Here is a 15,064-nt window from a genome sequence, read left to right as displayed (position 1 = left end):
AGCGCATGCCAACCGTGCCGGAAAGAAACATCCAGACACGCGGAGATTTCATCATGGCTGCATGTACCTAGGGCGGCAGTACCGCTGCCCCCCATGGGTACAGTACTAACGTGTTCCTGGCCTAGACGGAGTCCTCGGTCTTGGCTGACTCCCGGCGAGGGGAAACAGGAGCGGTGGCGCAACGCCTTCCCGCCGTTGGCCACAGCCAGTGGGTATCTCGCAGTCATTTCTCCTCCTCCAAGACTCCATGACCGCTTTTTAGTGCTCCAAGCAAAATTTGGTCATCGTCAAGTGATGCCCCAGCCGGCAGCTAGGCCCCGCTCCCCACCGCCTGCGACACCGTTGCATCGACACTATCGTTGACCCCGAGGGACTGTCGACTGTCGACCGTCTTGGTGACGAACTAGACTCTGGTCGGAGAAATGTATAAGCAGTCATGGTCATGGGTTGGCCGGGCACGACCAGGATTTTGGAGTCGACCGCCGATCGGAATCAAAGTCTACCCCATAGCTTCATTCCCGACTCGGCATATGATTCGCTTGGTAGAGATCGTTGTGTTTTTTAATCTTTCTTCGATAGACACACTTGACACGTCCCATGTCGACGTCTCCGGGACAAAGTCTCGACGACGTAAACTCAAAAAGCTTGTCCCTGAGTCGCCCTTCCCCGTCAGCGCTTTCTGTAACCTAATTGACCGTCTCATCTCATCTCTATGCTTAAAATCACTGACTAACCCTTAATCTTAAAATAAAAATAATCTCGAGCATGAAGACCATGACTTGCTTCCCGCACGCTGGAAATCGAATCGAATCAAACCACTTTGAGTCCTCACCCCGCTGCGAATTACATGACGCCGTTTACGACCGCCTCGGCTCCTATGAACAGCGCATCCTCGCCTCTTGGCCGAGTCGAGCCCTGCGCACACCTTGCTAGCCGACCACCACCTTTCCACCCACACTTTTTTATCTCCCTTCGCTTTCCCCTCATCCTTCCCCGCATTCCGACCCAGCCAAATCCACTTAGCCTGCCTTAGTGCTCCCCCCCATTTTCCCTTCGGTTGGGTTCTCCTCTCTGCTCTCCTCGTCCCTCGCTACCTTCGTCGTCGAATTCTTCGGGAGGCAAAAGGAAGGGATGAGAATCAGCAGTGTGTATGAGAGGGACAAAAAAGTATGAAAGAATAACGAAATGAATACCTACCAGTTGGGGAAAGGAAAAAGAAGTAAGTTCAGGTCTCGTGGCCACCCAACCCTGTTCGCGATCAAGGCTTATCCATCGCGGGCTCATCTAAAATCTCCATGATGCCCTCGCCAATGTCACTACCCATGAGCTTGCCGGCCGCTGCCAAGGAGCGGGGTCCCCAACTCTTTCGGCCCGTTTACACTTCTTTTCTTCTTCTTGGTGAATTTGGAGAACCTTTCTAGCCGCATCTTTTGACAGGGGAGGAAACGTCCGCAGGCGCACTTCGATCTGGTCATTAGTCTGTTTGGCTTCACATATGCTGGCAACCTGAACGCGAGTAACGTTCCAGTGTGCGTCCGGCCACGTGGATGACGGTCTCATCCAGGGGTTCGTGCGCCTTGTGTTGCCTTGGAATTTACCCCGAGACAGAATATAACGACGACGTGCGTGACTGCGTTCGGTGAGAGGACGCATAGGACGTTTGTGGCGACAGGTATATACTATCTGCCTAGACCGGATTGTTACTGATACAAGTATGTAAAATGCTCAGTAGCAAAAAGACGATGCCACAGAGATCCGCTCTGGATGAACAAACACCCCATGCGCAACTGTTGCGTACGCCAATGCCTAACTGTGCTAGTACATACTGCAACTCTACGTCAGGTGATGCTGCTCTCCACGAACTCCACGGTATCCGCATTTCAAGAAAAACGGGCCGAAGAGGTTCCCATGGGGCTCCGCCTCCGGGCCTGCTTTCCGAAAAGTGTTCTGCTGCCCTTCCGCAGATTCTCAGTAGATGCCAGGCAGGATTCTCCACCGCACAATCTTCTTGTACTTCTCCCAGTCCTCGCCGTATTTGCGCGAACACTTCTCGTCGTCGCGGCGATCCCGGTGAATCAGCAGCACGGCGAAGTACAAAATGTAAAAGTACGTAATGGGAATAGCCCATCCGCGCGCGGCACCTGAAATCACCTCACGACCATCCGCCATTTTGAAAGCTCCCTCGAGCCCGGCCTCCGCGTATCCCGTGCCAGCAGAGACAATCGTGTATCCGGCCATGCCCGTGGGCAGGCAGTACGGCCACGACTGCAGCCAATCGCCGAGGTAGTTGATGTGTCGGGCGACTCCCCACCAGCCCGTGACGAGGAGGCGAGTCCCCGCCTTGGTTTCGATGTATTTGAGATGAGACACGCTGGGGTCTTCGGGGTTGTTACGGAACGCGTTCTTCTGGCTGTTGGACAGGCGGAAGATGGAAAACCCAACGCCAATGGCCGCGACAATACCGGCCATACCCAAGGGGCTCACCGAGTGGGGATACACGGCTAGGTAGCGAGTCTGTACCGAGTAGACGAACGGCACCCAGACGAGATCGCCGAAAGAAAGCATGAACCCGAAGCCATCCGTAGTGATATCGATGGTGGTCAAGATCGCAGGCTCGTTCCACCAGCAGTCAACAACGTACGCAAGCTGGACTGCCGAGGTAAAGACAATGCTATTGGTGACGAAGCCATAGGTCCGGTACTGCTTGGCCATCCATGCAAAGTTCATCAGAGCCCAGCCCAGCAGACCAGGACGGATTTCCATCCACTCCTTAATATCAATCTCGCCGAGGATGGGAAGAGTAATGCGGGGGTTAAGCTCTCGTCCGATGTAGAAGTCGTAAATCATGTTGCCCGAGTGACCGCCAGCTGCGAGTTCGCGGAGCTGCTTGTTTCCCGGCTTTACGCTGAAGCTCCGGACGTACACAAAGATGGCCAGGGCATATGCGATGAGAATGTTGGCGGTAACGACTTGGATGTAGTTGTCGGTGATGAAGGTCCAAAGGGGAAACTCGGCGCCCTGAGCAATAGTGCCGGCGAGACACACGGTCAGAATGAAAATGCTAGAGGCGAAGGCTGTGCTTATTAGCGATGATTATCTCTGCTCGAGCCAGAGTCTCTTACAGTTGCAGCGGTACTTGAGATGGCCACCAGAAGCGAGCTCAACGCCGTCGACCTCGGTGGCAGGAAGGATGCGGTAGAGGAGCGCATTGAAGAGATAGTATCCCAAGACGGCACCGGTGACCTTGACGCTCCCGAGGCCCCAAATGCCCTCCTCGGGCCATCCGACTTCGCGCTTGAGTTGATCGAGCTTCAAGGTCGAGGGGCTCAGCAGGGAAGGTGCAGGGCAGCCGGAAACATCGTTGCAGCTGAAGGCGAACAGGTACACAAGAATCGGCAGTCCGAAGGAAATGAGGAAGGCGCCGATGCTGCCAGAGCATGTTAGCTTGACTTTCGCAATGCCGGGATCTAAAACCTGAGTCCACTTACGGTCCTCCGAATTCGTAGCCATGTGGCTTTTCAGCCGTAGCCTTTTTCGACTTGGGCGCCATGTTGATCTTTCCCTGTCGCGGGTGTGAAGGAATCGATCAATTGAAAGTCTCGTTTCGTGTTCTGCTGCTGCTGTCGAGAGCGACGAGTCTTCGCAGGTGGGAAGAGTGCTTATATGCCACACAATGCCAGTGAGTGATTGATACGGACCCGACAACGAAGCAGTTGAAAGGCGTGGCGCGCCGGAGCTCTGGTGTTCCGGGTGACCTCATGTGCCTGATTCGATGACGCTAAGAAAAAGTACAGTGCTCTCATTGGGTTTCCCCGAGTCCGTGGCTGTGCTCCCCCCGGTGGAATGGTTCCACCGAGGAAACGGCTCCCGGAAGGACATACGAAAATTGTCGGACGATACCAAGTCTAGCTGTCCAAAACCTGGGATTGCGAGAGGATTCTTCTAACCAGAGGTTATACTATGTAGAATGTGACAAAAGCGATGCGTCTTGGATCCTGGATTGTTGGCCACTCTTCAAGCCAAAAACGAATCCTTTCCGTCTCAGACCAGCAAGGAACGTACATGATACTGGTCCAGCTAAGCCCAATGAGAACGACTTGAGCCAATCAGAATCGGACTCATCGTGGCTGGACGAGCTCCAGGGAGCCCACTTTACCTGAGGCGCTGAATGATGTTTCCGCGTCACGTGCTATTGAGATGTGGATCCACTCTCCGGAAACTGCAGCCTAGCGATGCTCTACTTCCGGCGGTGCTGCAAGGAGGTCTCATCCACCAATTAATGCCCACACTCCGGTCACTCCCGCCGTTCCCTGCATTCGAAAGCTGACGAATTGATGTGACCAAGGTGGCATTCCTGACAATCTGCATCTCGACACCACCTCCCTCCAACCCGAACTTCGACCATAATTCCCATCCTCGTTCTCGTCACACAGCGGAACCTTAGCATCGCTCACTTCCGTTTCGATTCCCCAGTGTTAGCTCATTTTCAATTGATGTCATAGGGTCTCGCTGCACCTAACCTTCCTCCCCCGCGCTCCAAGGCGCTTCCCGACGTCGCGAACGAACGTTCATTTCAACTGCTCTCTGTCGACATTGCGCCGAAACATAGTCATGCACTTACCACATTCCTCAACACTTCTTCTGCTTCTCGCGGCCGCGACAGCCCGCGCCGCCGACAGTTCAACTCCTTCAACAACGACGAGCGCCCCGGCATGTACAGCAGCATCCAAGAGCGGCACTGGAGCCTTCTACGACCTACGACCTGACATCGCCGTCAAGACCGAGGAGGGCAAGTCGTCGAAGGGAAGCATCACCGCGGATTACCATGCTAGAGGCTGGGACTATGGCCGCAACTTCACCCTCAACATCTGCGCCCCTGTCATCGAAGCGCTCGATGATGTGGAGGGATTGACAAAGAGTGAAGCCAAGAACGTCAGCGCGTACTACACATACAAGGGGGAGACTTACTCGATAGGGTGCGTATCAAATGATTCGACACGAAAATGAGTGGGAGCTAACAAGCACGATTTCAAGTTCATCGTCTATGGACATTCAGACTCGAGGGCGCATACTGGTGCTCCAGTACAAGAACGGCTCGCCTTGCGACAAGAGCAAATCCAAGCGATCCCAGGCCCATGCCGGCGCATCTTACAACAAGTACGCCGACGATGATGATGACGAAGCGACAGCACTCAGCTCTTTCGGCAACAGTCAGAAGAAGGCGTCCGCGGACAAGAGCGACTCGGATTCGAACCCCCGTCGCAAATCCACTACAATCTCCTTCCACTGTGATACCGAGCAAGTCGGTGGAGCTGCTCACATCTCTTTTGTCGGCACCGACCCCGATGATTGCGCATACTTCTTCGAGGCCCGTTCCCAACACGCTTGCCCGCGGGCTGAGCCCCACCAACCGGGCAGCGTCGGTCCTGGCAGCGTGTTTGCCATTATCTTCGTAATTGCAGTCCTGGTCTACTTTGGTGGTGGTGTCTTTTACCAAAGAACTGTCGCGCACGCTCGAGGTTGGCGCCAGCTTCCCAACTACAGTCTCTGGGCTGGGATCTGGAGCTTTGTTAGTGTAGGTGGTCTGCCAGTAACCACGTCTTGAACCCCTTATTGACCATTGTATACAGGACATTTTCGTCATTGCAACCTCTTCTTGCGCGCAGCTTTTGCCTGGGAGGCAAGGTTACAGTCATCTGTCTGGTTCTCCAAGTAGACGCAATCGCGAGGACGAGAACAGATTGATAGACCAGCTCGACGAGGAGTGGGATGATTAAACGTTCTGACAAAGTGTAGCCTAGGCACGTGAGGATGACCTTCCTTTTCTTACGGCCACAGATTGTGTATTGGAGCTACGGAGCTGTTTTCAGGGGATGTAAGTGAGTCGCAGGCAACCATCTAGATACCCCTTGTGAACATGTATAGATGATTCATGATTTCCATTAGAACAGGCCCATGATGAGAGTGCAATGTGTTATCCGATAATATCTGCCGACATACTGGGTGCGAGGCCTAAACTTCAGCTCGAAGCCGTTCGGCAAAATCTTTGACAGTTGTGACCAGATCCCCATCCTGAGCAAGTCCCAGGCTGAGCGCTTTCGAAATGTCGAAGAAGGCCGGCCAACTCTCCACAATTGCCTCGATTTGTGGGTTCCTCTCCTCTTTGACCAGATTTCGTGCTCCTGCACCCCCTATAGCCCCCAAAGCATCGAGAATATCGGCAACCGTGACGGTAACGCCCGGCAGATTGACGACTCTGGACAGCCCAAATCTGTCATGGTGGATGTCCTTCACCGCCACCAAGTTGCTAACGACCGTCCTTGGGGAACATACCTACATCGCCAGCTCCGGACGCATAGGGAGGACGTTCTCCTCACCCTTGAGCGACTCCCTCACTATTCCCGACGCAAAGGACGACGCCGCCGCGCTCGGCGCCCCGGGCCGCACAATGATCGTCGGCAGCCGTACGATGCGCCCGTCTAAAAGCCCGCGACGCGAGTAGTCCCCGAGCAGCGTCTCGATCATGAGCTTTTGCGCGCCGTACGAGGATTGCGGCATCGCGCACGTCGCCTCGGTGTTGACCTGCCCCGGGCCCGCGGGGCCATAGACGGCCAGGGAGCTAGGGAATACAACAACTGTGCCTCGGTGTGGGGATGTTTCCTGGCGGAGGGCGTCGAGGATGAAGCGGTGGCTGTCGAAGTTGACGCGTAGGCCGAGGTCGAGGTTCGCCTCGGCACCGCCGGACATTATGCCATGGAGGAGGTAGATTGTGTTGAAGCGGGAGTGGTGTGCGAGCAGGGACGCGACTGCCTCAGAGGAGGTGAGGTCTGTCTGGAGGGCTGTAACGCGGGATGCGTGGGGGCGGGATTTTGGCGGGATTGGTGGGATCGTGATATCTGTTGTCGTGAGGTGGATTGAGGGGGAAGAAAGGAGAAGGGCGCTGATCATTTCCTGGCCTATGAAGCCGGCAGCGCCCGTGATGAGGATATGGTCTGCTTCGGATGCCATCGTGAAGGGAATTTCGGATGGTGATGCGATGGGGCCGTGTGGGTGATGCTGCTGTGAGTACAGATTCGTTGCCACACCTATTACTTGTGGAAGACGTTTGGTCTTCTATGACTGTAAGTTGTAAAGGTGAGATGAGGCGCGTGGATCTGAGCGTATGACGTAGAAAATACATTTGCAGTCCTCGGGATGTTGCAAACATTAAACATTACAGATACTGGGACTTTTGCTGGTGATTTTGTATGTTCCTACAGCGGTGCTTTGAATCAACGATCAAGGCACACAATCAGGGGTATCTCTAGTGATTCGCTGTACTTGATGGCCGCTTCGTTGGCTACCTTCCGCGGAATCGGATCTCCGCACCGGGGAGAAGTCCGGCAGTGGCGCCAAACCCCACACCATCCACGGCCCCGTAGCGGCATGCATGTTGACCCACCAGCAATGGTGACCCGGGGAAGATCGGACATGTCTCCGACCCTATTTTATTCGGTCATCTCGGGTAAGCATCCAGCGACAAAACGGAGTTCAAACTCAAGGATCTCGTGACGATGGATGTTATAGTAATTGGAGACGAGCTTGTTGGTTATCTTTCTTTACCCCTTCACAATGTTCCTTGTGACACGATCGAGACTTTAAAAGAAACAAGGACCGGACGGAGGATAATAGGAGACAAATATCACATTAGTGGTGTTGATCTTGATGTATCCTCGCTACGACTTTGTACCACACCCTTAGGTGTTTTCAAGCTTCAGTCAGCGGAAAGCCAATCAAAGATGAGTATATAGCCTTGGCAGGGAGCAGCAACAAATACTGCCCGGTCTAGAGGAAATTGGATGTCAAGGAGTAGCACCTTCATTACCAATGCCTATCTGGTCTGTGCCACTGTTGTCCTCTGATAAATCTATGCGGCGTTGAACGAAAAATAACCAACTGCAAAACACAACAGTGACAGTGACGGCCAAGAAACTGACTGGATTATTTTGACGACGACACATCAGGGCAGAGGGGAATCCGATTTCAAGCCTGCAGACTGATCTTGCTCTCAATTTTCAGTTCGGTCTGTTTTCTAGCGGCTTGTTCCGATGGCAGACGGCTGCCAAGGCTCTAGAGCTTGGTACAAGCCGTACAATTCCACATCATCTTGATTGCGTCCTCGGCGGACTCATTGTTTGTAACTACTCTGCGTTCGTTCAAGATTTCTCGGAGGTCTTCTCGTCCTGGAAAGTAAATGAGTTCTTGTCGGCGAGGCTCCTTGAATATTCGGCATCGGAGTTAGGGTTACGGTTTGCCGGCCATATCTGCAAAGACACTTAGCCAGCCGTGGCTATACTTAGGCGACCACAATGGACCGGCAATCATCTAAGTGCGGACCACGTAAGTCAAGGTTTTAGGTATAATCATTCGGAATTACGGTATTGTAAGATCAATTCATAAATGCGAATGAAAAGCTTAGAGCCCTAAGTAAGGACATTAATAAATAGATATATCGAATAAAAAGGAAAACAGAGGAGAAAGGAGAAACTAGGGCGATGTTTACAAAAGAATATGTGCTGCTAGCAGAGTAGCGGAGGGTAAGTGATCTGTGATTTGGTTTCCCCTAGAAAATGAACAGGCACATGGAAGGGGGATAAGGGAGTTGAGGCTGGGGGTCGTCGCCTTTTCGGAGAAACGAAAATGTGGGACTGGTGTCCTGTTCGGGGAGAAATCGGGCTTAAAAGTGGAACAGCAATAAATCTAGTTGGATGATGATCTCAACAACTTCTGTGTTTCTTGGATCAAGCGGCGGGCTTCTACGGTCCATGGCCTGCAAGAGCACGAAATGAAGGGATGGCATAATTTATTCGGAGTTGACTGGCGAGCAGCTTCCCGAGATGGCACGAGTATAAAATATGAGAATCCCTCTCCTACGACTTTCTCTGATTTCCTCTGCATCATCTTCAATTACTATTATTCTCATAGAGATCAGAACCGTCCCCTTACTGTCAGCAGTCGTCATGAAAATGAAACTTCTCTTCCTTATTGAAATATTGGCCTCGGCCCATGCTGCAGTTCTCCCGCAAGTCGCTTCGAAGTCCCTCAGCTACCGACAAGTAGCCGAAAACACCAGCGAGATTCGTTGGTATGTTACGCCAGGCAAGAAAACCAATGTCCTGCAGACAACCGAAGATTTTTCATACCAGTACGAAGTGTAAGCAGATCTTGGCCTTGGTTCTCTTTGCTCAGGACAGTTGCTTACACGCAAATCACAAGCGTCCATGCGGAAGACACTTACCTAACTGCCAACGTTACGGAAGCATTCCGCTCTTATTACCAAGTCTACACCTATCACAAGGATGCTCTCATAGGCTGGAATGACTCTGCATCTCCATTAGTGAGTTTAATCATGCCGCCGCGTGGGAAATGATCATGTATTGATCTCTGTCTAGACCGTCGACACCCCCCTCCCTTCCAAATATCATCCCATGGCTTTGACCAGACACATTTGGGAAAGCATGGAAGCATTAAACGCGTCGTTTGAGTCTCCAGGATACCAAAATCAGACTGCATCGGTAACTTGGAATACTCCTAGCCCCCCGCCTCGTATTCACAGGGCTGACGCCATCATAGCATGTTTTCTGCCGGCTCGACCAATATGGCAGCATTCTCACGCCTCTTGCAAAACTCGCCTGGGATCCGGAACAAGTCTCTTTCGTGGAAATTGATCAGAAGACGAAGAACTCTTCGATGTATGTGGCGCTGCTCCTCGGGGACAGCGCTGCCGGCACTAGTCATGACGAGATCTTCGAAACACTCGAGCTGCGACGCGCGTACGTCGAGTCTCGGTTGAATGCCCATCCAGAGTTAGCAAGTGGCCTCAACAACTTTATCCAGAGCGGAAAGTCCCTGCAGACGAGGTTAGTTGCTATATTCGCTTTCTATTCTTTCTCCAGAGATTGGTAGTCTTTGCTAACATTTAGGCAACAGTGTTGATGGTGGAAAGGTTTTTATGGATTCGCTCCAGGCTGATTCACCCTTCACGTATGCAACCTTTTGGGAACACGTTGCTCTTGAAGAGTACTGGTTCGATACCCCAGGCAGCGCCACGACGTTCTTTAATGGCCTACCTAAGCTTGGTTCTCTGCTTTGGCAAGGCTCCGCAGGATCTTACGCAGTTGCTGGGGTGCCGAAATTAATCTTTGAGAAGGATACCAATAGACTCTGAGACTGCATTGAACTTTACCGAACGTTAAACGGTTTCGTAGTTGAGTTTTGCATTGAAAAGTTTCCGGTTCTGCAGAGTATATAGTAGAAAGTGGCAGGGTTCAACACCTAGATGGCCAAGTAGTTTTAACCCTTCTCTGCTAGTTAGTCAGCTGGTAGGTTTAATCAGTGGCATCTAGACAGACATAAAAGGGGTTTAGGACAGTAGATATTAGGAAGGAGCCCCTATTACTTTAGGTGAAAAGAGTTAATGTAGTCTACATGTCAACAGTCCATTTTCCATCACCCTCACATAATTTATAAGCGTAACTAATATAGTTACTAGTAATGGCTTTAATTGAATTAGCCTACTACTACATAAGTTACTTGTGTCAAAAAGTATATAACTAATTACCATGTACTTACTAGACTAGCAGATTGCCTATAAGTCCTAAATTCTTGTATTAAGTATTGAACTTAGCTACCTGTTAGCAAAAAACACTACTGCCATATATCCGACCGTAACAATACATCAACACTATGTATACTCCCTAGAGTACTAAGGCAGCAGTGCACGAAGAGAAACATATATTTAAGACAGGTTTTATAAACATGAAAACGGTATACCGTCCATATTAGACGAAGGCACTCGGTGTCATATTTTCCTTCCGGAGTAGAGCAGCTTTAGAGGCTATCGTTTCCAGTTGCCAAAAACAGCACTTAGTGATCGTTTTTGACCTGAAAAATAAGCGTATGAGGGCCGGGTTAGTAGTTGAGTCGGTGATGATCAGCTAATACCTAGTGTTGTATGTTTTTGTACTTCAATACCATTTAAAACATATGAAATGAAAACTACTGAGACTGATAGTCGGTTTCAGAATAGAATACTGCTCTTCAAGTACATCTTCATATAAATGCAAAGGAAATCGCGGGGGGGGGGGGGTTGGGGGGGGGGGTTCTATGAGGAATAATACTGTTGACACGGACTTTGCAACCTCTATGCATCGCAACCGCTATGCATTGCAACCGAACCGTGGAGTCAGCCGAACTCTCATATAGCCCTCAAGACCCTTTTTGGGATACGTGTCCAAATATCTATATCCCTCCATCTTATCGAGCTTTTCATTCCACAATGAGATGTTGAAGTTGTAAACAAGAAATGCAACTGTCTTGCGAAGAACCTTGTGCGCAATACTGGTAATTTTATGTTATTAAGAGAACCAATGTAGACGCGTATTAGGAAGGGACATACTGTTGTCCTAGGCATGTCCTTGTGCCTGTGCCAAAAGTGACTGAATGACTTCTTGCTGTCTTGGACTCCTGGCTGTAACCAAGCCACCTTTCCGGCTTGAACGCATCCGGCTCAGGGAAAAGATCAGAATCGTGTTCGAGCAGATTCAGTGTGAAGCTCATACTGGTCTGCTGCGAGTTAGCAAGGTCCACACGAATGGAATAGCCGACACCATTACCATCGCAGGTATCGTTGTGCCCTGATAGTCGACTGGTTCCTGGCTCTGTCTTGGTTGTCGATGCCAGCTTGGTGAGCTCAACCGAGTCGACTCTTTACATACAGCGTCCTACCGTTGTGAATATAAGAACGTGTATTGTTGGTAAATGTTTCAGCATATTGACGTACCAGATACCTTAGTTGAGTAGTTTTTGGATCTCTCCAAACTCTATGGCCATACAGTCCAAGATCCAATGTATCGAGTTCAGCTCGAATCTTCTTCACACATTCTGGATTCTGGATGAGATGATGAAGGACAAAAGTTAGGTTGCTCAGAAGTGATTCGTTTCCGATGAAGATTGCCTGGGACGACTCATGAACGGTGTGTGTCTGGTTGCCAATCTCGGCAAAAATCCGAGCCAAAACACCCTTATGACTATTTTCGTCATCCCAAGATCTGGCAATGGGGTTGACATGTGAAGTAATCAACTAAGACTAATGTGAGCCAAGGGGCAAGATATTCGAATCTGGAAGCAGAAAACGGGCTTACAGAATCAAGCCAGCCAAGAGGCGAGTAGGACCTAAGAGAAGGAAAGAGGTCAAACATGATTTTGATGGGTGGCATGCACCTGAGAACCGTAGCAAGATCAATGGCGCTGAAAGCTCGTGTGGAGTCATGAACAGCCCTTAGATCATGGGCCTTCAAAAATCCGTAGTCCTCTTCAGTAAGGTACGAGATCATGACATCATTGGTGTACGCCCAGAGAAAGTGTGTTATATTGACGACTTCCACGTCAGTTGCAGCATCCGTGAGTCGTGAATGCAGCGATTCGAGGTGCTTGTCAAGTGTTGGGGCAAACCTGGCGAGGGTTTGCCCGGAGAAAATGGGGCGCATGACGGCCGCTCTCTTCGAGTGTTTGCTTGGATTGGCCAGACCGCCCAAGAGTTTGTCGAGAAGACCGTAGTAGTTGTCGCACTTAAAAAGATCAGGACGTTTGTGGTGCTCTAGGCAAAATTGGTGGTCGACAAAATGAAGTTCGTTGGGTCCGATTCTAACGACAGGTCCTGTAGTAGAGTGTCAGGCATACGATAAACCAAACTGATCAATGCCAAAGACCATACCGTGTTTCTCATGGAGTGAGACAAGATTATCAAGCCAATCATTCTTGACCAGGACGTGGTAAGCCTCGTATAGCTTCGTAATGCCAGCAATTCGTGGCCCAGGGAAACTCGCGAGAGGACAGAAGAGGGCGCGCCAGGTATATTTGGCAACGAGGTAGACGATGGTTGCGCATGATAACTTGATCATGAGGTCATCAAGATACAATGTCGTCTTGGAAGCAAGAAACCAGGCCATGATGAATGCGATGTCAGGGTTATTTTGCGTTCTATAGTCCTTGTGAAACCAGGTTCGCCATCGAGGAAAAGAGGACAAGCCTTTATACATCAGCGATTGAACCATTTGGTAAATCAGTAGTCAGATTACAATACCTTCTCTGGAGTTCATATGACCTTGACCAGCCATAGCATGGAGTTTGCCCAAACCTGTTTGGCTACAGATGGATGTGCAGCTCTGGCTGCAGCGATATGTTTGTGTCATTTCGCATCGACCCCCCCGCAGAACCTGACTGAAAGATCTTTTGATGACAAGGCCGACCAAAGGTTTGATGTTGATATGAAGCGAAGCTGCAGAATAGACTAGATTCCATCCCTTGGACCCAAGCTGCAGGCAAACATGAAAAAATGTGGATGTTTGTTTCCTAAAAGAATTGGTTCCGCCCAGGAACTTGGGTCAATTTTGCACCAGACCAACGGGACAGAACCGTGCTTACAGGGCGACTCGACTGTAGTGTTTCAATGCAGCAAGACCGTGTCCCCCAATCAAAACCATTCGATCCCTGCAGCAATATTTGATTGCGCCTGCTTTCAGCTGTTAAAGCTGGTAAGTAGCAAGGTAGAAGCCCCAAAGATGGCACGGAATGCGTGAGGATCGCACACGTCATTGTAATTCGACCATGGTGATAGTCGATGGTTCCCAATTAAACTCTTTACAGTTAGTTAAGAAGGTTGGATGTCAGGTATTGAGCAGGAAAATGATAATAGTAATAGCCTGGCCGCTTGGCATTGGTTTAGCGTGAGAAGGCGATTGAAAGACGTGGAGAAAAGTCTCAAACAGACCAGCAGTTCCATCATCTATAACGCTCGTCGCGACGAATATAAGCCATCATCATGCGACGAACTAACGCCACAGCTAGAACGAGGTCTTCGATCGATTTGTTTGTCTGACAGACTGCCAAGATCACCGCTCCTCGTTCAGACGTCGGTACTTGGTAAACTATCCTGTTTTTGCTTTTACGAGAACAGCTTATCCGGGGTTCCTTCTCTATCGAATTGGCAATGCGGGGTATTTGCGCGGGCTTAGAACAAACAGTGCAAGATTCGATGTTTCCAAAAGAGATTCGTGTGCAAGAGGTTGTCAATTTGGGCCTGGAGCAGCAGTTTTGGCTTTGGAGTTTGTTTCATGGACCCAGTTATTGAAGCTTCCTTTGACAATCATCTATGTAAGGTCATGTTATGCTTTTTGTTTCACCAAACAAATCTAAACCTTCTCCTGAACACTTAAACCTACCTTCTGTTGCTTCACACCATCTAGCTTGACGGACCAATCAGACTTTCTTCTTTGTCTCGTTGAGATCGCGTATGAATATCGGACTTGGGGCGAGTAGAAGCCGAGGGACAAATTCGCCACGGGCATGTCGGTTAGCAAGCAAGGAGTCATCTTGTTTCCACAAGCTGGATAAAGATGGCTGACCAGTGAAGAGTTTGGTTTGGGCCGCACCATCCTGGGTTTCACGAGTTGGCATGCAATTACCAATCTGTGAGCACTGGTTCCTTGCAGCCAACGCGGCAGCCCAAGCATTAGGATAAGTGTCAAGCTGCGTTGTACCATGATTGAAAAGTTCATAGGATACCGTAGGTAAATGATCGAGGTAGTTCGCTTGGATATCCCAGTATCTTCTTGTCGATACGCATTGTTAGAGACGCATTCCCGCTTACTCTCTTGCCGCAACTAGCACAGATCAGTTAGTCCATATATTTTTCCATCATACTTTTTTCTTGGACACGCCGAACTTCTCCCGGGTGTGCGCGTGAGGCTACAGAGAGGTGATACCCAAGTTCCTAAGTCTTGTTCGGATATCGGCACGGCTTTAAAGGCATGGGGCTGCATTTGGATTACTGTTATGGCAATGCTTGAAAAGTGAGGGGTTGCGCGGTGAGAATTGACTAATTGGGTTTCAGCTGGCTCGATGGGGCTCCTAGAGCTTCCTGTAATTGCTCATGGTCACAGCCATCGCATCTTTCTCTCAGCTGTCTGTTAATCCATGGCTCTTCTCGAAGACTCGAAGAGTAACTAAAGCCATTCGGACATAC

At 50.3% G+C, this 15,064-nt stretch overlaps 5 protein-coding genes across 5 annotated transcripts; 2 read left to right on the top strand and 3 right to left on the bottom strand.

Annotated features, from left to right (window-relative positions):
* Positions 1-1,968: 1,968 nt before the first annotated feature.
* Positions 1,969-3,550, bottom strand: ColSpa_07776 (delta(14)-sterol reductase; the record flags this gene model as incomplete). The annotated part of the gene is made up of 3 exons (XM_049273988.1): positions 1,969-3,074; positions 3,123-3,427; positions 3,489-3,550. The coding sequence occupies 3 exons, from the start codon at positions 3,548-3,550 to the stop codon at positions 1,969-1,971; spliced, it is 1,473 nt and encodes a 490-aa protein (XP_049129945.1).
* Positions 3,551-4,611: 1,061 nt separating this feature from the next.
* Positions 4,612-5,605, top strand: ColSpa_07775 (putative mannose-1-phosphate guanyltransferase; the record flags this gene model as incomplete). Its single annotated transcript, XM_049273987.1, has 2 exons — positions 4,612-4,976; positions 5,035-5,605. 2 exons carry the CDS (start codon positions 4,612-4,614, stop codon positions 5,603-5,605), a joined length of 936 nt encoding a protein of 311 aa, XP_049129944.1.
* A 407-nt stretch (positions 5,606-6,012) lies between these two features.
* ColSpa_07774 (D-erythronate dehydrogenase) lies at positions 6,013-7,008 on the bottom strand (the record flags this gene model as incomplete). The annotated part of the gene is given in 2 exon segments (XM_049273986.1): positions 6,013-6,319; positions 6,338-7,008. The coding sequence occupies 2 exon segments, from the start codon at positions 7,006-7,008 to the stop codon at positions 6,013-6,015; spliced, it is 978 nt and encodes a 325-aa protein (XP_049129943.1).
* A 1,991-nt stretch (positions 7,009-8,999) lies between these two features.
* ColSpa_07773 (uncharacterized protein) lies at positions 9,000-10,207 on the top strand (the record flags this gene model as incomplete). Its single annotated transcript, XM_049273985.1, has 4 exons — positions 9,000-9,193; positions 9,229-9,376; positions 9,613-9,899; positions 9,970-10,207. 4 exons carry the CDS (start codon positions 9,000-9,002, stop codon positions 10,205-10,207), a joined length of 867 nt encoding a protein of 288 aa, XP_049129942.1.
* A 1,870-nt stretch (positions 10,208-12,077) lies between these two features.
* On the bottom strand, positions 12,078-12,989 carry ColSpa_07772 (cytochrome P450 monooxygenase sdnE; the record flags this gene model as incomplete). The annotated part of the gene is made up of 3 exons (XM_049273984.1): positions 12,078-12,089; positions 12,183-12,697; positions 12,755-12,989. The coding sequence occupies 3 exons, from the start codon at positions 12,987-12,989 to the stop codon at positions 12,078-12,080; spliced, it is 762 nt and encodes a 253-aa protein (XP_049129941.1).
* Positions 12,990-15,064: the final 2,075 nt, after the last annotated feature.

This window comes from Colletotrichum spaethianum, assembly GCF_022836535.1.
Source record: "Colletotrichum spaethianum MAFF 239500 DNA, contig20, whole genome shotgun sequence".
In the NCBI taxonomy this organism is placed as follows: domain Eukaryota; kingdom Fungi; phylum Ascomycota; class Sordariomycetes; order Glomerellales; family Glomerellaceae; genus Colletotrichum; species Colletotrichum spaethianum.
Note: the sequence above shows the minus strand (reverse complement) of the source record. Positions and strands in the feature narration are given on the sequence as shown.